This window comes from Miniopterus natalensis, chromosome 14, assembly GCF_054644295.1.
Source record: "Miniopterus natalensis isolate mMinNat1 chromosome 14, mMinNat1.hap1, whole genome shotgun sequence".
Taxonomy (NCBI): Eukaryota; Metazoa; Chordata; class Mammalia; order Chiroptera; family Miniopteridae; genus Miniopterus; species Miniopterus natalensis.
In genome coordinates, this window is record NC_142094.1 from 57,642,679 (window position 1) to 57,664,762 (window position 22,084).

A 22,084-nucleotide genomic window follows, 5' to 3' on the forward strand; every position below is an offset into this window, starting at 1 on the left:
CCTCCCTCCCTTCCTTCCTTCTTCCCTTCCTCCCTCCCTCCCTCCCTTCCTTCTTCCCTTCATTCCTCCCTCCCTCTGGTATGGAGAAACCATTGTTCATGTCGAGAAATCTTTTCGACTCAGTATTTTGAGTGGCTGCAGCCTATTTCTTCGGCGAGTGTAACAAAATCTAGCCCTTCCGCTATCGTTAGCGTTGTTTCCAGTTTTTTGCACTGTCGTGAACTTTCTCTTGCGTGGAGAGGTGGCCACTTCGAAGCACTGCGTTCTGGGTCACGGGTGGCATCTGGCTTTCGAGGGGACACCTCCCTGTGGATGTTCCGAGGCCTCAGCGCTAGAAGCAGCCCCTGCTCCAGCCTCCGGGGCTCAGAGGAGCCTGAGTGACCCAGTTTGGATGCACTCGACGTCCCGACTCTCCTGCCTTATTCGGGAACCACAGAAAGCATTGCAGAAAGGAAGCCGGTCGAGCTACGCCCAGAACTTTCCCCATCTGTTTGCCATAAAGTTGAAGAGTAAACATTCTCTGTAATTCATGAGCAGCACGTTTGCAGGGCCCGCTGCCTGCCTTCGGGCTCCCTGTCTGGCAGAACTAAGGTCTGTTGTGGGAAAAGAAGAGGCAGGACCTTGTAAAAAGAAGGAAGATCTTTCAGTCACTGACATGAAACCGCAGTCACGGCAAACCAGGCCCAGAACAGTCCGTAACCATTATGTCTTTCTATTGTGTTTTTACATTACATCCCCTGAGACCATTGCCTTAAAATATAGATTCACAGTCTGTCCATTTAAATCTTTTTTTAAAGCACAGTGCCCCCCCACCCCCACCCCGTGTCTGGAATTTTAAAATCTACATCCTCGGGGTCTGGATGTTTGGGGATGAGATTTCCATTTTTATGTTTTGATCCTGCTCCGACAAAGCCAATCACAACAAGTCATTAAGCACGTCCTGGCTTCCAAGCTAAGAGGATCCAGCCTCCTTCTTCCAAAGAGACGAAGCTTGGAACCTTAAACGGCTACAATCCACATTTTAAAATCCTGCTGCGAACAGACCATCACCTTGGGTTTTGGAAGAGCTACATCACTCAGCTGGAATGGCTCCCAGGGAAGCCAGGCTGCACGTGAGCCAGCAGACCTTCCACGGCGATTCCGACATTCCTAAGAACTCCCACATCTCAATCGTTAGGCGACGCAGGCTAAGGGGTCTTCAACAAGACAAGTTCTTACACGAAAGGAGCCTTTTGGGAACTTCCTAAGGTTCAGTTTTTTCCTCCATCGATACCCAGCTCTCCCAGCAACTTGATGCTCAACACATTCTCCTTGAAACCAGCAGAGACACTTTAGTAAGTTGTGTTCTTGGATTTTCCCTGAAACCATTCTCACAAGAAAAATCTATGTGGAGATGAGTTTTTATCCCCCTTAGAAAACTGTAGTAAGTCTACTAAGAACTGCCAGGATGGGTAAACCAAGGGAAGACCATGTCAGGTGCTGAAACAAACATTAAGACAGTGGTGCCATGATTAAATAAGCTTTTATTGTCACATTTAACTGCTTTGTCAGATACACACTGTAGGTTTTCAGTATGGCATAAAATAAAAACATATTCCTGGATGTCAAAACATGAACAGAGGTGGCAATGGCACTTAAAAAATTAAATTAAATTCTCAACGCCGCTGATGCCGCTGGTAGGGAGCTGATAAAACCAGATACACCTGTGACATTTCAAACCAAAGGGCAGCGGGTGGAGGCCACAAAACCAGGAGGCAGTGTAACACAGACCGAGAAGGGACACCGGGAGAAGGGGGTTTCAGCATGTTTCAGTCCACACTGTCTAACTCAGCACTGGAACTGGAGCTCACCGAGTCAGCATCACTCCTACACGAGACTACTTGTCAACACCTGGACTTTAAGCCTCTCTGACCCCTTCCTTACTCTCCCAGGTCCTGACTGGTCCAAAGGAAGGGCAGTTCTGCCCCAGAGCGTCAAGTTCCTGGGCTGACCTCGTCATCAACGGTGGGTCTTGTCAATCCCAGACCAGGAGCCTGAAATGCTCATGAATGTCTTTAGTGGTTTCACACATTCTGGGCAAAAGTAGAAAACAAGCAGAAATTAAATAAAAACATAGGTGCATCCCAACAGGAAGTCTACACCTTCCACAATCATCTTCAGGATGGCAGCTGAAAAAAAAAGGATGGTTATTCAGACTTAAAATAAATCTTTATTCACCAAGGTTCTCAAACAGCTCATTGAATGTTGTTCCTTCACAAATGAAACTAGCTCTGGGATTTATCAGACAACCTAAGTGAGTCACGTCCCTTCTGTGTGACACGGCTGAGTGTACTGTGTCCAGAGTCTGTGGCCATGAAACTCGGGCCTGCAACAGACTCCTTCCTCGGCCCACTGCTGTGTCCTTCATTCAGACTCCAGAACAGAGACGTCAATGTGGCTAGTGCAACACAGCAGTCACTGTGATTCCACAAGAGAAAAGCAAGTAGTTTATTTTATGACACACTTATTTGGGTGATTACTTACTGGTAATTAGTATTTCTACATTTTTTAAAGGCAACCATTTTAAGTGACAATACGTATCAGGCTAGTAGAAAAAGTTAAACAAAGCCCTCTCTTTCAATCTTACAAAGTCATGCAGACAAGAGAAGGTACATCCGATTTGTTCCAATCAGGCTGCTTGGAATTATCAAAATTTCTTTCCTGGCAAAGATGAGTTTGGCTCGTCATAGAAAGAAGGTTCTCTGAAGGCTGCTGCTGAACTCGCTTCCCTTTGAGAAAGTAAATTTCAAGGCATGATAGTGCAAGAGGTAAGCTTTGATTTACAGAACATTATAGACTAATTGTGCTTAGTCTCTGATTTCCAATTCATTTAAAGAACAGAAACTATGCTGATAAGTTTCTTTTTGCCTAAATTTACCAGTATATCCATGAATCGCACCAGAATTAGGACAATTTGATTATCTTAATGATTCTGTCTTGACACCTGCCCACGGCGCCTGTGGGCGAGGCCCTGTGGATGCGAGGCCCCTGCCAGTTCTGTGCCCAGGACTCCCTTGGGAGCCCAGGACTCTAAGAAAGTAGTTCTCCCTCCAGACTGAGTCCTCAAAACAATCTCTCAATATGTGATTAAGAAAACAGTGCTAAGTGGAGAGCTCTTTCGTTCCATTAAATCTGGGAGGTCTGCGTGTTCCGGGAGCCCCCGTCAGGGTGTGTCAGGGGCCGGGGATCCCTGGACTGTGAGTGTTCGCTGTGAGAGGGCTGTGTGGGGTCCATCAGATTCTCACACTCGCTGTCATCTGACTCCTCCACACTGTCTCCAGCTGCTCTCTGGGAGGGAGGAAGGTCTGCTCCACTTCCAGGGTACTTCAGTCCGGCACTGCTAGAGGCGTAACTGGAAGAGCCCACGGCTTGCGGTCGAGGCATAAAGACACTTGTTTCCATGCGAGAATGGCTCAGAGTACTTTCTTGATTGTTTGGGTGGAAATCAGAATAAGGGGGAGGGGGATCAGAGGCCTCTGCATCTCCCAGTGAACTTCTACCTTCAGCGGCAAACCCAGAATAGGGCGTCCGAGGGCTGAGCGCCGGCTCCAGACTTTCAGATGGCACCTGTCTGCTTACCATCGCCTGCTGCAACCCTGGGAAAAAAAAGGAAGAAACTGTAACACTGTCTATTTTCCCAGCTGTGCATCTCAGTGCATCAAGCTCAACCTGAACATTCTAGAAAATAGCAACAAAGCAGTGAAACTGATTATTACTGTTAATTGTTCTACATTTGCATAGTACTTCATAATTTACAAAATACTTTTCTACACATTAACTCATTGAAACTTCAAAACAGCCCTCTGAAGTACTCTCATCACTGTTGATATTGTTTCTATGACACAGGCAAAAAGCCAGAGTTCAAAAGGTGAAGTGACTTCACGAAAGAAACAGCTAGAAGTGGGCATGACACTCCCAGTGCAGGTCTTTAACCCAAATCCTAGGGCCCTCACCTGCTGACCGTGATCAAGACTGGGGGACAGAGGCTAAGAAAATAGCCCTTACCACCTCGGCAGTCATCTGAATGTGAGTTTTTTCCTTGACAAACCTCACATCAAAAAAACATATATATATATTTTTTAATTGATTTTTAGAGGAAGGGGGAAAGAGAGAGAAACAAACATCAATTTGCTGTTCCACTTATTTCATGCATTCAGTGGCTGATTCTTGTATATGCCCTGGAACCACAACCTTGGCGTATATAGCGGATGCTGCTCTAACCAACGGAGCCACCCGCCCAGAGCCAAGCTCACATCTTTACAACCACCTGTCACAATACACGGATATACCACCTTCTCCCTAAACGTCGAAGGGCCAGTTTTTCCAGGTATTAGGCCATAATTTTTCTACGTTTTAATGAATGCTCTGAAACAGCCCCATATCTGAGTCTATAGCCTTTAAGTTTTTTAAAGTACATTTTTATATTATGAAAACGATACTTTCACAAAATTTAGAAAAAAAGAAAATTAAAATTGCCCACAATTCTATCACCCAGGTAACGCTTAGAATTTTGGTGAAAAGACCACAAGATTTGGGTTAAAAAAATGTAAACCTTAGGTGTCAGCCCCCCCCCCATTTCCTGAGCTCCGCTCTTGTGCAGTTTGCGTGTTTTGTGTGTATGTTTCACACACAGCAAAGGCCACATTTACGTCACCTCACACCCTATGTTCTTGCTTAAGGTCATATACTGGGCTTTACCCCGTGTCATTAAAATTCACTTCGCTGGCTGTCCAATGGTCCAGTGCACAGACAGACATACCAACGTTTATTCACTGTTCTACTGCTGCTGGTTCAACCATCTGAATGGGTGTCTCCGGAGTTTAGAATTACAAAGTTGTGGTTAACATTCTTGCGCGCAGATCCCTGTCTGCCTTTCTGACTACCCCTAGAAAACTAACAGTAGACATGAACCAGTCATTTACTTGGAAATATGTTACATTTTAATTGGCTTGCAAATATTTTATTAAATTAGAAAAGGTTAGCCACACCCTTCTCTCTTACACGTGATATCGTATGCCACACATTTTACAAATCTTACTGACAAACGTTAAATCTGGTGGCTTTACAGCAAGCATGTCTGTCACTAGGCTGGGATTAAGAGATTCTTGGGCCTAATTCCCAATCGACCAGCTGGTTCTTTAGCGTAAAGGTATCCATCGTCCACGGCTACCAATAAACAAACTTTTATAGCCTTTGCTGTGACCCTGACTACGAGCCAAATGTCAACTTAAAAGCATTTTAAGTGGTGCCTGGATGCGGCTGCAGTGAGCATAGGGCGTGCTGGGCGGGCCAGGGTTCCTTCACGCCCATTGCAGGCAGGCTGCGGCAGCCAACACGTGCACAGGTCAGCCAGTCTCCCCTCAGGACTATCTAACTTGTGGCAGCCGTTCTACCTGGGGTCCCGTTCCTTCCAGCATCAGACTCGAGAAGGTACCACGGAAACAGTGCTTCTCTTCTGAAAAACCTCGAAGGAAGGGGGCGCCTGCTCCCAAACAGCCCTGGGGCTTAGTGCGAGCAGGGGCGCCTAGGTGGCTCACTGCACCGTTGCACGGAGGGACCGGGCACTCCGGCGCCGGCAGTGGAGGTAACGCGACACTCACTTCTTTCTTGCTCCCTCTCGTTTCTCCTCTGAGTGACTTGTCTTCGCAGTTTGTTCACTTCCGCCTCACAAGACTCAACAACGCGCTCGCTCTTCTCCACGTCTGCACACACTGCCTGGGGGGAAACGGCAACGAGCAGTCAGCGTCCATCCGCGCACGAGGCACCGTGAGCGCAGCTTCACGGCCGCCCAGGAGCCCAGGCGCCTTCACACGGAAGGCAGAGCAACCCAGGAGGCCCCAGAGACCAGCACCCCCAGTCACTGACTGTTAAGATTACTATGCTGTTTAGCTTATAAATTCTTGAAAAATAAGGGTAAGCTGGGAAAGATTTATATTTTTCCTAGATTATTCATTTTTATTGAAATGAAAACAGGCTTTCTGACTCCAGTCAAAGGATGAACAAAAGACGGGAGTAAGATGCTTTCAACTTTTATTTATAACCAACAATCACAAATCAGAGGACATGAAAAAAGATTCACTTAACAGAAAATATTCATAATTAGGGAGAGCTGAAATAGGAAATAGGTTAACAAGAGACAACATTTGAGGTGCATCTGTGTAATTAAACATCCCCACCAGGCACTCTGTGTGATACTGGTGCTTTCAGGGCGGCCCTCACGCAACTGGCACCGACATGCAGAGCAGCCACAGTGCTGATGTCTAAAAACAGCCTGGTCATAAATTCAGGACAAAGCTGCTTTTCACCGCATGTTCCCTCCACAGCAGAAATACCAGAGTGCACAGAAAGTAGGCCAGTGACCAGCGAGCCTGTATAAGGCTCCCTCTGCTGCCAGGGGTACCGTGATCCTAACTGGGACCCTGACATGGGACGCTGCCTGCTGGGTGCGGTCGTTTTGCCCGGCTGAACTCGGTCTGCTTCCTCTTCCTCAGTGGCTTTCCTGGGCTTCTTTCCCAAAGTGGGGCTTCCCAGTCCTGGGAGGGCTCTGTCAGCTCCACCACCTTCCTCCTTGGCCTCAAAGCCTCTTTTGTTCTTAGGTTTTAGAGAAAATTACTCCTAAGAACGCATCAGGGGTGATAAAAGAACATGGGAAACTACTGTTAGCACCTAGGTCAGTGTTTGGCTTGTAGGAGTTGTTTCCATAAATATTTGTTGCATGAATGACTAGGAATGAACAGGTTCCACTGTGATCCTCTCACCCAATGGCGCCACCGGGGCAGAGTGAGGGAGTGAGAGGAGGAGGCAGGCTGTCCTGAGTTTGGTGGTGTTTCTACCCAGCGTACACCTGATGAGATAGCTGGGTTCTCAGCAACCTTGCTTTAAATACGGACACATTTCCCTAGAAAACTCTGCTATAAATGGTTCACAGCGCTGAAAGTAACGATACTAATACTGTGCTCGAGTCTCCAGAGCAGGCATGGAGAGGAGGCTACTTTGATACTACTGATACTACTTTGGGAAAGTACATTCTGACGTGTGGACCACAACTCACGTCTCAGTTGGAAGAGTATTAAAAATTAAAGTAAAACTAAAAGCATTTGGGTAATACAAGTAAGATTAAACTAGGAAATAAATCAGTTACCTGCACTTTCTCCTGAAGTGCATTATAAACCTGATAGATCGCCCTGATGTCTTTCATTACTCCATCCTTGTCGAAGAAGTCAGTCCTAGAAAACAAAGGTGTCACAGAGATTACAGCTGCTACGAGCATGCAAGGCACTTGCCTATCCCTCTCTACCTTCACCTAGTCTTAAATGCTGCAACGCCAAGGTGACAGGTCCCAGCAATGGTGTCACATTACTAGATTATAGAAGAAAAATACTCTAGAGGAAACTTTATATCAATTACAAAAACAATTGTGGCAAATGATAAAAAGGTAATGGTAAAAGTAAATTATCTTTCCAATAAGAATAACATTTTGATATGTAGTGGTGGTGGTCAAGACTAGAAAATTACCTCACTGCATTTTTCAGTTTCAATCATATCAAACGTGATTGCATATTTCTCCATAAACTGTTTTTATCTCCATAAACCTTTTAAATCTTGACAGAAGAGAAGGAAGACCTTGCCCTTGACCTGCCCACTTACCCGTGCTCTTTAATAACTTTGGCATAACTCTGAGAAGTGTTTGGCACTGAAGACACTTTATACTCCTGCTGGCTGGTGTTGCCCAGGTTGGGAATAGCGAGGGATATCCTCTGATTATACCTGTGGGGAGATTGAGAGATCCCATCAACAGCACTGCTGACTGAAGAATGGGACTGGCAGGTGCCGAGGAGGACGTGAGTGCTCAAGAAATACTACTGAACATTCATGTAACCTTGCAAATGGCTATTTAACACTAATCATGTTCACTGCTGTCAATGAAACTCACTCTACTACATGTGAATTTCCAGAGAGAAACCTTTCTATTGTTTACAACAGATACCAGGATTTATGATCATTTTTCTTTTTTTTGCTTAAAATGTTCACAATGCAACACCCTCGTTAGCCAGCAGGTGGGTCAATTTTACAGTCTGTCTTTGAAACCTGTGCTTCACAATTACAATCAGACTTCCCGAGCAATGAAACCGTATTTCCACATAGCGGGTTATGGCGAATAAATGATGATATCCAGCTATTTAGTCCATAAGAATTTAGGCATAAATAACATGTCTTTCTGATGCTTCTTGATTCAAAAACAATTTTAATTTCTACAACTAACTGAGAGAAAAACGTCTTCTCTAAGTACAAAGACAACTAGCTAAAGGAGAATTATGAAAGGGTTTCTTTGAAGATGCTATAAAATGCACGTTTCAAAGTCACAAATATCCATGACGTACAGCAGCACCTTTTTGATGTCCACGTGGGGCTGGCGGGACACTTTCCTTACCTCCGATTCGGTCTGAAGAGGACATACTCTAAAGCGTGCGTGGAGCTGTTGGCGGTGGAGATGAAGCTGAAGAGGAGGAAGACAAGGTCAGGCACCCCCAGGACACGGGTCAGCTGCTTATGGAGGACCTGCTCTCTGTAGGACATCTGCTGCTGTGTGTTTCGCCGGAACCTGTACCACCCGATGACTTTCTACAACAGAAAACAGGAGGAAATCTTACTAATTTAGCTCTGAATGTGTCCACACAAACACCTGTACACAAACGTTCAACGCAAAATGAAAACGACCCAGCTGTCCATCCACAGGGTAAACAAACTGTGTTACAGCTACACACTGGATGTCTACTCAGTAATAAAAACAAACTGATATATACAACACAGATAAATTCCAAAATAATTATGCCAAGTGAAAGAAGCCAGACCAAAAAAATAAAACCATAGGATTCTATTCATGTAAAATTCTAGAAAATGAAAACCAATCTCTAGTGACATGAAACAGATGCAGCAGATCAGTGATGGACTGGGGTGGAGGTGGGGTGGGAAGGAGGGATCAGAAAAGGGCCCAAGGAGGTTTGCAGTAACAGACATGGCATTAGCTTCTGATGATAATGGTTTCATAGGTGTATACACGTATCAAAATGTACCAAAGTGCTTACTGTAAGTATGTGCAGTTTACTGTATGGCAATTATACCTCAGTGCAATGATTCTTACAGTTTAGCTTTGTCAGCTCTAACGATCGGTTAACTAAGCTGGCCAAGCGAATTAAACTAATATGTTCTCTGGAAGACTAGTTCTCCTAATGTGAGCTGCAGGACATTTGGAAGACAGGTGAGCTATGGGACACCTGGGAGCTTGCTAACATGGTCCTGGGCCCCACCCAAACCTGCAGAATCTGAACCTCTGCAGGTAGAGCCAGGATTCTGAATTTCAGATAAGTTTCTTGCTGTCGAGACAATAAATTTAATTTAATTCGTTATTAGAAGAATAAACTTCATATAGCTTCTTTCTTTGAAATAAACTCTCAGTGAAAATCCTGTTTTAAGATATAAAGGTAGTTTAAAATGCTGTCATATGAAAGTTAACAGTAAGTCTAGATTAAATCTTGCCACTTTCATGTTAGAAGCAAGTGAACCATGCTTTGCTGAGCCCCTGTGCCGGGCCCCCAGCCAATGATGTTACGGATATTTTAATTAATTATGGTAACAACCCTGGGAGGTGAGTACTATTTCTCTGCTGAGTTCATACCACTGCAAAGAACTCCAGGAAACAAACAGAGCCCACCTCAAGTAGTACCACTAAGCACAAAGTATGACTTCAAATGTTATTAAAGCAATTAGTTCTGATATTCTTTAAATAAAAAGAAAACCCAACCCAGCTGGGCATGGCTGAGTGGTTGAGCATCGGCCTAGGATCCAGGAGAGATCGAGGTTCGATTCCCAGTCAGGGCACAGGCCTGGGTTTTGGGCTCGATCCCCAGCAGCGGGTGTGCACGAGGCAGCTGATCAATGACTCTCATCATTGATGTTTCTATATCTCTCCCTCTCCCTTCCTCTCTCTGAAATCAATAAAGTTATATTAAAAAAAGAAAGAAAGAAAGAAAGAAAGAAAGAAAGAAAGAAAGAAAGAAAGAAAGAAAGAAAGAAAGAAAGAAAGAAAGAAAGAAAACCCACCCACTTCCAAAGCATAAATCTCATAGAGATGCTCTGTCTGAAGTCACGGAGCTAGTGAGCAAGGGCCATTGTCTGGACCCTGTCCTTTCCCACTGCACCTATTAACTTCAAAATTCCACATCAGTCACACAAGGTGGTCACAAAAAAGTAAAAAATAAAAATAAAAATAAAAAATAGGGATGACAGTAACAGCACTTGACCTGAGGCTGCTGCAGGGATTTGTGTCACTGCCTGGAAGTCTCAGCACGTGGCCTGGCCCAGAGCCGAAGTGGTCAGTGATACCAGTTTTCGTATCTTCATGCCTAGATGCTAGAACTTACTTGGGCCAGATTCCTAGAGGCGACACTGTGTATCTAAAACTGTATTGCAACACCCTCCTCCTAAATGTCTGTATCAACTTACATTCCCACCGACTACAGCACCGGTGCCCCACAGCCCTGCCAGCGCTGGATGCTAGCGATCCTTTCATGCGCTGCCAATCTGATGGGCAAAAAATAGTGTCACGCTGTTTCTTTTTTCCCCTATCTTCACTGGAGGATGTCAACTGATTTTAGAGAGGAAGGGAGAGAAACATCAATGTGAGAGAAACACTGATCTGCTGCCTCCCATAAGTGCCTCACCGGGCACCTAACCCAAAACCTGGGCATGCGCTCTGGGAGTCGAACCCCCAACCTTTTGGTGTACGGGACAACGCTCCAAATAACCGAGCCGCCCGGCGAGGGCTGTGTCACACTGTTTCAATTTGCGTTTCCTCAGAGGTTAGCCATCTTTCCATTTATTTCTTGGCCATTTGTGGGGGTTTTCTTTTGTGAATTTCCTCCTGATAATCTTTATTCCTTTTTCTCACTTTAAGTTTTTTCATCTGTTTAAAAGAAAATACTCTGGAACTTTTAGTACATAGCGAGCGCTCTAGAAAACTGTGCTCCAGTAAGAATTGTCATGGAAGAAATTTTAGTTCTAGAAAGTATGAGTCACTGTCTCGATACGAAACTAAGTGGAATGCAGAGGGACAGAGAGGTTCCGGAACGTGTGCCTCTGGGAAGTCACCGAAGGCGGGAGCTGGCCCACGATGCCTTGCAGCTGCCACTCCCTTGGGGGGGGATGCGACTGGGTCAGGCTCTGCGGACACAGCACCTCCTGAGCCTGTTGTCACTCACAGAGCCATCTGTCCTTTCTTCCGACCTGTCCCCACACCTCCCACTCTCCTGCTCCCTTACCTGCCTCAGAGGCACTGGGACCAGGCTGGTCACAGACAACGCGCTGCCCCACCTCCTAGGCTCGTTCGTCCTCAGACGCCTCAGGGACCAGGTCCCACACGTGGTTTTATCCACAGGCAGTCTTTTAAAAAAGCTTTCTGCAATACATGTTTCTAAACAAAGGCACTCTGTTCTCTGTTTAACAAGTTGAAAAGTTTTTATTGGTGCTTTTTCCCTGAAGTGGTGGTTTAATCTAATTTTTCTGGAATTTATATACCAAGGTAAAAATTATAAAATTAATATATGCGTATTAAATATTCACAAAATTATTTTTTAAACTATAATGTAGAAAGACAACACCATCCAGACTCAACTATTATTGATTTTTGGATTATAGTTCACTTTTTCTGATTTTTACATAATAGAGTCACACTATAAATATCTAAACTTCTTTCTATTGACACATTGTAAACACTGTCTCGAATCTGTAACTTCCCTTTAAAATTTACTCAAGGTAACAGACCTCACATATATTAACATCCAGCTCACTGTTCATTCCACACCCTCTGGTTTTAAGCTTCGCTGATGATATAAGGAGTGATTTCCAAATCAGAATGGCAACAAATGCAGCGTACCTTTCTCCGATCTTTGAGAATCCTGTCCAAACTCTCTTCGTTCACTTTGCTTGCATAGTCATAAAAACTGTTATTTTTACAAGAGAAAAACACATTGTGTTAAAACCACATGGTGCTGTGACATGGATATGCTCAGCTACATGTGTCTATGGGTCATCTACCCCAAATCTATCTTGGTAATAAAGATAGAACTGTCTTCAGTAGATATGTAAAGAGAAATCAATCGAAATGCTTTACCGATGTGAGGTATCTTCTGCATCAAAGACTACTCAAGAGGCTGCTACATTCAAGAGGTATTACTTCCACATGTGGGAGGTGCTGATAGCAACTAAGTATAAAATATATGGTTTCAAGTGGCTGTGACATCTTTTCCTTGTTTCTAAGTATCAATTACTTATAAAAAGGAAAGAATGTAGGGCTCACTTTCTGATAAATGAGGAAGGGAAATGAACACTTGTTGATGCTTAACCAGAAACTCAGCTGCACGCTTTCTCATGTTGTTTTACTTCATTCTTGCCTCAATACTGGGAGGTATTAGTTTAGCCCAACAAGTCAACAAGTTTTACTCCTGTTTTGGTAGATACAGATGCTGAAGCTAAGTGATTTGCCCCAGATCACAAAGCTGGGAGCTGGAGAGCTGGGGTTGTGAAGCTGGGTCTGGCTAGCTTCAAATCAAATTCACCTGCCCTTAAAACAGACCAGCCTGCCCAGGATCCTGGGCTGAGCAGCACAGCACAATGACTTGTGGGCTTTTCTACCACCGGTCTCGGTTTTAGGAATGCGGTCCTTCTGCCCCTCCTCCCACCACAACAAGCCCAGGCCTCATAAAGTAGGAAGTCGTTCAAGATCTAGTAAAAACCCTGAACTGGGAGTCAGGAGAGTTCAGCTCCAGCTCAGTGCTGCTTCTCACTATATGATCTTGAGCATGTCTCTTAAGCTATCTGCCCCCATTTCCTTTTCTGCAAAATAGAGCTTGGCGTAGACAGATGATCTCTAAGGTTCCTTTCAGCTCTAAGGACTACAAGTCTATGATCTACACTGAGGGAAATTCTTGTTCTGCTCTGCATTTGCTGACAGTGTTTTAAGGAATTCCTCAGAGGGCAAGGCAGGGACACCAGAACAGCTCTAGACAGTCAGGACTGCACTGGCACTTGCATGGACCAGACAGAGGCACCATGTGGACAGGGCTGGAATAATTTCATCTGCTCTGAGATTCTTCTCAAATGAACTGCTGGTTGCTTGTCTTGCTTCCCACCCCTCTCAGTTCCGCATAAATCTAGAACAGATGAGCTCCTTGGCTCTTCTGAGGCCTTGTCCACAGGTAGCCATCTCCCATGAAGACAAAACTGAGAGAAGGGGTGTGTGTGTGTGTTGGGGGGGGGGGGAGGTGAACACCATATAAGTCCCTAGGGGCTCTCGGTGCAAGGGGGCTGGTGTCTGGGCCAGTTGAGAACAGAGCCTGGTCAGGGTGAGAGCTGCAGGGAGGGCACAGCAGGACAGCTAGGTGCAAGGAGCTGGCAGGCATTTCAGGAAGGAAGTGTGACCAGAAACCCTGTACTGAACAGTGTGAGCAGCACTGCCTGGCTTCTGGAAAGGTAAGAGAATAGGCCTCGGGGAATTTAAGAAACAGAGATAACATCTGCATACAGCCACAGGTAGAAGAATTGGGAGCTCAGAAAGAAGGCAGAGGTCTGGGTGGGGCTTGAGGAGCAGAAGTCTGGTGTGTGGAAAGTACTGGCCTTTTTCTCCCTTACCCTTAAATTATTTTATCTGTATGTGATCCTGATTAACTTCCGTTTCTATGTTTGAGGAGCTCTTTTTAGGGAGGCTGGTGGGAAGGCTTCCATTCTAAATCATTGAGGCCAAGATTCATACTTGGCCTCAAGTATGAGAGGTTAACAAGACTTACACTTCTCCTTTCCCCAGCCTAACACAGAGACACACACGCACGCACGCGGTACTCCATAAATAAGTGAATTTGCATGCCCTCAATTATACTTGTGACTTTCTAGCCATAATCAGCTACAGGCATAAATTCACTAGTTTTTAATCTATTAGTCTTTTAGTAAGAGCTAAAGCTACAAAGGGTGAGGCTTACCTAAAAAGTTTTGAGCAAGGCTGATGGTTATGGATTTCTGTAATTAAAGAGAGAAAATACATCTTAATCATGTAAAATACAGGCAACTATAAAATAGCCCAGGGTATATATATATTTTAAATCTCAGACAATAAGGATAGTTTCTTGCCCAGCTGGGTGGCTCAGTTGGCTAAGTGTCCTACTGTACACTGAAAAGGCTGCAGGTTTGATTTTTGGTCAGGGCACATACCTAGGTTGCGGGTTCGATCCCTAGTTGGGGCATGTACACTGGGAGGCAACCAACCGATGTTTCTCTCTCTCTCTCCCCCTTCCTCTCTAAAACCAATGAAAAAAATAGCCTCAGGAGAGGGGTAAAAAATAACAAATCAGATACTTTTCCTCTTTAAAACAGGTGCCATGTGTACACTGGGAAGCACTGTATGTTCCTAACATTTCAACTTGGGGACAGCTCAGAACCATGTAACAGGAGGACAGCAGCCCTGTCTCCCTGTCCATGTGTGGTGAGCACACACCAGAAAGCTTTCACTGGGGAGCAGGAAGCCCCAGTGCACCTTACTCAGTCTCACCTGGGTAAAGCATAAGGGGAAATGGAACCACTGGCTGGAGCATTTAATCAGGTGGCTGAGAGTCCTGAGGACAGCTTGGGGAGAGGGCCTTAACCTCTCTACCATCAATTACCTGCTAACAAATCATGACAATGTGGGCCAGGTGTTCTGAAGGGGAAGGGAGAAAACTCGAAGTCTGTTAACCCTTTTAAAAATGGCAGCACCAAGGGAAACTGTTATTAAAAAGGCAGATGTAAAAAGACTGCTGTGATTAACTGAAGGGAACAGTTTCTTCAGGCTCATGGGGGGCTTGGGTCTGGTTTGCTTTATAAGACCATGAGACTAATCAGCCATTCAATCCTACTAATATAATAACATTCTCCTGGACAGCGACTCTCCCTGCTTTTTAAAATGTCACAGCCCAGAGTTATAGGCTGCAATTTTAACTCAGTTAAAAAGAATCCACAACCCTAAAAGACATGGGGCTATTGGCTCCATCCTGCTGTTACTGCTGCCAAAACACAGGCACGATGCTTCCACAGGAAAGAAAAGTTCATCTGCCCAGCAGGCTGCTGACGTAGTGATACAAATAAGAAAACCTCATCTAGAGCATGCCCTTCTTTTATCACCATAGGGATACAGTGTACCTTCCCGTTATTTCAGAGATACTTTAGTAAAGCAATTAGAATGTGAAAAATCTGTAGCAAAAACATTACCCCAGGGAAAAGGGGAAAAAAAAGCATCTTCTATTTGACAGAAAGAGTATTTTAAGAAAATCCCTAGCCCAGGCGGGCGTGGCTCAGCGGTTGAGCATTGACCTATGATCCCGGAGATCTCGGTTCGATTCCTGGTCAGGGCACATGCCCAGGGTTGCGGGCTCGATCCCCAGTGGGGGATATGGGGTTGGTGGTGCAGGAGTCAGCCAATCAATTACTCTCTCATCATTGATGTTTCTATCTCCCTCTCCCTGAAATCAATAAAGACATATTTTTAAAAGAAAATCCCTAGAGTAAATGCTGAACTGAGTCCACCTCCTGTCATCAATCTTCCCAGCAGACTTCTTTTATGATTTACAACCCGGATTAGAAGTACACTGAGATGGGCTCTAGGTATCGTGTGGTATTTCCTAAAGAAGATAAAGCTTTCTCTTATAAGACTTTTTGCAATACCCAGCTAAGCGCTCCATGGAGAAAAAGGTGATGGTCTCCAACATGATAAAGCTGCAGATGGGAATGAAATTGGGGCACATCAGCTGGTAGGTGGACCTTTGGCAGGGCAGCCTTGCCAGGGACCCTAAACTTCCACACGTCTCCAGAGCATCCACACGGTAGACTCCTTGTCACGTGTGCACGGCATCTCTGCACACGTCCCTACAAACCCTCACTGGGAGGTGTTGCTCCTGCTGATCTTCCCAGCTCTGCTTCTCCTCTCCTCCCCCCTCCGTTCTTTCCAGTGGCCGCCACTATGCCGTCTCATTAACTAAGGAAACGTTTCTCTGTCTAGAATGCCTCTGCTTCAAGTGAGTTAGCACAGCTTAAAATTAATATGTATTCCAAACAAGACAGATACTTCATGTTCCAAATGTCATATTCTATATAAAGTCCCCCTTATTGTATAGAGTCAGGTAAAGATGTCTGTGCATGGATGCACACATTTTCAGCAAATAACCTATTTGGTCTGTTTATTTTACTTAAAACATCTCACTCTGGAGGTTAGGCTATGCCAGGACTTCTTCACACATTGCTACGGAAACTACCCAGGGCACTTGCTTCATGTTTGGCCTTTCAATCCAGGTTTTCCATAGTCCCTGGTTTACACTTTCTAATGTGGACGTTACTCATTCACTTTGAAAGTACAGTTGACGTACAGTATTGTATCAGTTTCAGGTTTACTACATAGTGGTTCAACATTTATATACCTTACAAAGTGATCACAACAAATCTAGTAACCATCTCTCACAGTACATGGTTATTATGATATTAATGACTATATTCCCTATGCTGTACATTTCATCCCCATGACTTATTTTATAACTGGAAGCTTGCATTTCTCCATCCCCTCCCCCTTTTCTGCCCATCCCTCCACTGAGCCATGCTGGCTGGGCATACTTCCAATTTTTGAAGACCCTCCATACTGTTTTCCATAATATACATTCCAACCTACAGCGCACGAGGGTTCTCTTTCCCCACATCCTCACCAACATTTGCTCTTTGTTGTCTTTTTGATAACAGCCATTCTTACAGGTGTGACGTGATATTTTTGTGGTTTTGATTTGCATTTTCCTAATAATTAGTGAGCATCTTTTTATGTGTCTGATGGCATCTGTATGTCGTCTTTGGAGAAAATGTCTACTCAGATCCTCTGCCCAATTTTTAACTGGATTTTTGGGTTTTTTGTTTTTTTGTAATGTTGAATTGTTATGAGTTCTCTATATATTTTGGATACTAACCCCTATTGTCTATAGCATTAACGAATATCTTCTCTTTATTCAAAGTAGGTTGACTTTTCGTTTTATTGATAACTCCCTTTGCTGTTCAAAACCTTTATTTTGATGTAGTCCCATTTGTTTATATTTTTTCATTTGTTGCCCTTGCCTGAGGAGACACATCCAAAAAGATATTGGTAAGAGTGATGTCAAAGAGTTTACTGCCTATGTTTTCTTCTGAGAGTTTTACGGTTTCGGGTCTTAGATTTAAGCCTTTAATCCATAATATGTACTTATTTTTAAAAGAAAAAGATAGCAATACATTCAAGATAATACTGCAAACACTCTGCCCGTGATCCATAATCATTTCAAATAATGAACTGAATATAAGCAATGAATTAAAGGTAGTACAGCAAAAGATGGTTGTCATGGCACTGTATTAATCAGGACTCTGTTGACTGGTACTCCTCCATTCCTACAATACAAGGGAACTGGTATTTACTGCAAGAACCAGAAGATTTATGAATCAAAGAATCACTACCTTATGATATAGAATTTGAATTACTTTACCATTTATTTTTATTTTTAAAAATATATCTTTATTGATTTCAGAGAGAGGAAAGGAGAGGGGGAGAGACAGAAACATCAATGATGAGAGAGAGTCACTGATCGGCCGCCTTCTGCACACTCCCGACTGGGGATTGAGCCCACAACCCAGGAATCGAACCCTGATCACCTAGATCCTAGGTCTGATCCTCAACCGCTGAGCCACGCCCGGCCGGGCACCATTCTTTTTTTTAATCTTCACCCGAGGATATATTTTTATGGGTGTGAGAGAGGAAGGGAGAGAAAGGGAACCATCAACTGGCTGCCTCCGAACACGCCCCGTTCACAGGACTTCCTGTCTCTTTCTTGCAGCACCATCTCGCCCCGCCTGGCGCTCCTGTGCTCATCCTCCCACACTCTTGGAGGCAGGAATGTATCTGGCTATTCCTCTCATTGCCTCGCACATGCCTCACACTTTGACAAACGGTGCCTGCATAAAGGAATAAAATGGCCTTGCTTTTTCTGAGCGTCAGGATATGCTGTTTGGTCATACTGAGGTGCAGCTAACAGGACTATGACCCTTATTTACGAAAAGGAGACTAACTCAAGGACAGTGGGTGCATCTACAAATACTCCATCTACAGCAAGAATCTCCCCCAAACTGACGGACTTATTTCGCAAAAGGTTGTACGACTTAGCAAATATCTCACGAAAACAAGTGTGAACTACGCCAGACCCTTCTGAAAGGACCTGCATAGCACATCCTTTCATTGTAGGAGGTGATATTGGCAACGAGGGCAGCCTGTTTTGCAGTCATAAGGTTCACCGTGGTTTTGAAGAGACTATTGAGTACAATAGCACCTAGAAACTCAAAGCCAGATCAGTTAGTGGGTAAGGGACAGCATTATAGAACACCGACATCTACAGCTGCGCACTACACGTTTACACCGACTATAAGACATTTCACATTGTCTATAAGTGCAAGTAACTGGCATTGCAATTTTAGCAGTTGTCTACGTACTTTTGTAATCTTTTAGATTAAAATCAGCTAGGGGCCAAAGAACAAACAGTGTATCTACAAAAAAAGTGTTTCTGAGGTCAGTGATAAACTTACCAATGACTTGCAGAAATTCTGTGTTGCTGATTTGTGAGTCACTGATGCTAAAGGTTTCCTCTTGTCTTACTTCTCCCAGCAAAAATCCTTCCTAAAAGTAGCAAAAGAAAATAGTTGTATACTAAAAATAAAGATGACTTTTATTGGAATTAAGAGAAATTTACGATATAATAGTTTTAACAATAATCCAAATAAGCTTGGCATTCAAACTGCTATTCTATAAACCAACAAGAGTAAAGCAATCTGAGATTATCTATTAACTTGATTGTCTGGAAAAAGGGTTCCATACAAGAAGAAGCGTATTTTAATCCCTTCAAGTCTCCCTGGTTTTTCTGGAGTAAAACTGAGTAGAGTGAATTCATCACCTAAACCTACTGGGCAGAATAACCAATGTTGGGGTGGGTGGAGGTGGAAGAAGGAATGGGGGTAAATGGTGATGGAAAAATAAAGAAACAATTAAAGAAAATAAATAACCAATGTCAAAAGGCCCAGGAAGCAGAAGGACCCCAAGCTTGTTTTTCTGAAACAGCACACGGCTTATTTCATTGTGTGAAAAGCACTGCTCATGATAAAAGGATAAAGCAGCTAGCACGATGCACAACTAGCTGCTCTCAGATAAGCTGGCCCAGGATTCTAGGGACTCAGCAGATAAACGTGTAACAGGCCTGTGAAAGTGCTTCTTAATTAATCAATTAATTTTTGTTAACCCTCATCCCAGGATGAGGGGGAGAGAGGAGAGAGAAACATCCATGTGAGAGACACCAATCAGTTGCCTCCCTAATGTGCCCCAACAGTCGCCCTAACTTATGTACTGTCTGTAGCTGCTTTCTCCCTACAACAGCAGAGTGCAGTAGTTGCTGCAGAGACCACAGGGCTCCCAAAGCCTAAAGTATTTACTGTGTGGCCATTTATAGAAAACGCTTGCTAACCCCAGCTGATTTCTTGCCTGGATGAAACAAGGATGTCCTACAAAAAGCAAATTCTTGGTTTGTTCTGTTTTGTTAGTTTAAAATATGTAAAACTGAAATAATTTTATTCCACATATATAACTGTGGCAAGGTTAATACAAACAGGTATGGTCATATCCAATACAGTCACTGGTGAAAACTTCCATGAAGTCTACCCACCATACCTGGCGCGGCGCAGATAGGAAAGAGGCGTCTCTGAAGTTAAATTAGCAACGATCCGAGTAACGTGGCCATCTCGCCGCCGTCTGCAGAAAACCCTCGTCCCCTTTTCAACAGGCAGCTGCTGACTCACAACCACCCTGTCCTACCCGTGAACTGTGCTGCTCCTAGGCCCTCCCAAAGGGAGGTCAGGAAGCGCCGCCGACACAGTATCTAACTCTTCCGCGGACACCGGGAGCGCCGCGGGGGCAGCTGGCTACAGTAGCAAAGGCCTCGGGGGACACTCCCGCTGCGCGTGACTTCACCCTTCAACTCTACCGTGGGCACGGGAGACGTGAAAGGCGCATTAATCCAGCGCCACCCAATTCGCTAATGGACTCGCCTCTCTGTCCGTTTTTATTAACGGAAGCCACGGCCGCTGGCACCCACCCGAGCCCGGGGCCTCCTTCCGCGGCGTATCGTTTTGCTTTGTAACGACACGCACAGAGACCCCCCCCCCCCCCCCGCTTATTTCCCGAATTTGAATAATCCACTCTTAGCGTCATGTAAGAGAACTCAGTTTGGTGGGCAAATGAAACACGTCCTTAAAGATTAAAAACAAAACAAAACAACAAAAACCACCACCATCTAGTTTCACAGAGAATTTCCACGCAGAGCTCCGCGCCACGAAAAGACCGTCTTGTCACATAAAGACGCCGAGGCTGACCGGCTCCGCTCGCTCCGTGGCCGCGCCCCGTCACTTCCCCGTTTCACGGCGACTCCGCCAGGCACCTACGGCGGCGGCTTCTAGGCAAGAAGCCCCACCCGGGCCGTCCCGCCGCCACCCCCGTGCTCCACGGAGGCGAGGACGCGCGGTCACAGCCAACAGGTACCAGCAGCGACAGCCGTGGCTTCGGCCCCGGCCGGCCGCCCCCCGCGACCCCCGGGGAGCCGAGCGGGCGGGGCGGGGCCGACCCCGGGCTCCTCCCCGACCCCGGGCCCCCCGCGCGAGTCGGGAAGCCGGACGCTCAGGGAGGGGCGGGCGCCCGGGACACCGCCGGCGGCCGGCCGGGCCAGCTCGGCTACACCGGAGGCCGCTGCCCCAGGGCGGCCGGGCGGCCCCGAGCGAGGGGGCCCATCCCCGGGGGCCAAGGAGCCCCGGCAGGGGCGGGGGCAGCCGGGGTCGCCAGCTCCTCGGGCCGGCCCGGGAGCCCGGGGACGAGCCGCAGGTGGTCCCGGCGGGGCCCGAGACGGAGGCCCGAGGCCCCAGCGGCCGGGGCGGGGGGCCCGGCACCTACGTGGTCGGCGTTGCTGTTGGCGCTGTGGAAACACACAGCGCTGAAGGTGTAGCCCGAAATGGAAGCCGCCATGATGGAAAGCTCCAGCTCCCCCATCATGCCCCGCGCGGGGCACGCGGCCTTCCGGCCGGCCCCGCCCCAGGGCATGCTGGGAAGTGGAGTCTTCCGCGGAGGAGGCCGGGAGGCGGGGGCTGCAGGGGCGACCGGCGCAGGTGCGCTCGGTCGGAACCACGCGCGGGCCGCGTCCGCCCGTGGGTCTCGCGCCCAGCGCACCGCGAGACGTTGCCTCTTCTGTATAGACCTTGAGAGTCGCGCAAACCATTTTTTATTTTTGCGAATAAAATGATTAAAGTCCACGCTCCTGGTTGAGCGGAGGGAGGCGGTCCAGGCGGTGGCACGGTGTGGGGCCCGATATAGAAGGGGCGCGACGTGATCTCAGTTTCCGTGTGAGCGCCTGGCCGCAGGGTCGAGGGTGCGGTGCCCCGGGCGGGGGAGAAGGTGGTAGAGCAACCCAGAGGCGGCATGGCCGTGGCCCCGGGGGCTGAGAAGTGACATGGGGGTGGCAGGGGAGGTGGAAAGAAGAGGTTGGATTCTGGGTACAAGGGAACACATTTAATGACAAATAACGGAAAGAGGATAACAACAGACAAAAAATAAAAGTGAAAATAAACGATAGCAAAGTTAGGAAAAGGAACTCGGGGAAGGCCCGGCCGGTGTGTCCCAGCGGTGGAGCGTGGTCCCGGAGCCCGGTGGTGGCAGCGGGATTCCCGGGCAGGGCACGTGCTGCGGCTGCAGCTCCGTCCCCAGCAGGGGGCGCAGGAGGCAGCCGACCGGCGCTGTTTCCCTCTCCCTTCCTCTCCCTCTAAAGATCAATAAAAACTTTTTTTTTTTTAAAGGAAACTCAGGGAAGGAACTAACCTTCCTAATCATTATTCTTCAATGTGTTATATCTTTCCGGTTCAAAACTGGGCCCTTGCTGTC

The 22,084-nt window shown here is 46.2% G+C and overlaps 1 protein-coding gene across 1 annotated transcript; it reads right to left on the reverse strand.

The window, feature by feature from the left end:
* Positions 1-1,503: 1,503 nt before the first annotated feature.
* On the reverse strand, positions 1,504-21,250 carry ABRAXAS2 (abraxas 2, BRISC complex subunit). Its single transcript, XM_016210488.2, has 9 exons — positions 21,104-21,250; positions 18,700-18,790; positions 14,070-14,106; positions 11,972-12,038; positions 8,471-8,661; positions 7,687-7,806; positions 7,181-7,265; positions 5,640-5,754; positions 1,504-3,635 (listed from the first exon to the last, which is right to left on the reverse strand). Exons 1-9 carry the CDS (start codon positions 21,248-21,250, stop codon positions 3,166-3,168), a joined length of 1,323 nt encoding a protein of 440 aa, XP_016065974.2. The 3' UTR covers positions 1,504-3,165.
* Positions 21,251-22,084: the final 834 nt, after the last annotated feature.

What these genes read in the sequence shown, in the direction of transcription:
- ABRAXAS2 (XM_016210488.2), bottom strand. Translation starts at nt 21,250, where the DNA reads ATGCCCTGGGGCGGGGCCGGCCGGAAGGCCGCGTGCCCCGCGCGGGGC. An exon ending in TTCTCAAAGATCGGAGAAAG is followed by an intron (nt 8,662 to 11,971) that starts GTACGCTGCATT and finishes TTTCTGTTGTAG; the next exon opens with AAAGTCATCGGGTGGTACAG. An exon ending in CTCTTCAGACCGAATCGGAG is followed by an intron (nt 7,807 to 8,470) that starts GTAAGGAAAGTG and finishes ATCTCCCCACAG; the next exon opens with GTATAATCAGAGGATATCCC.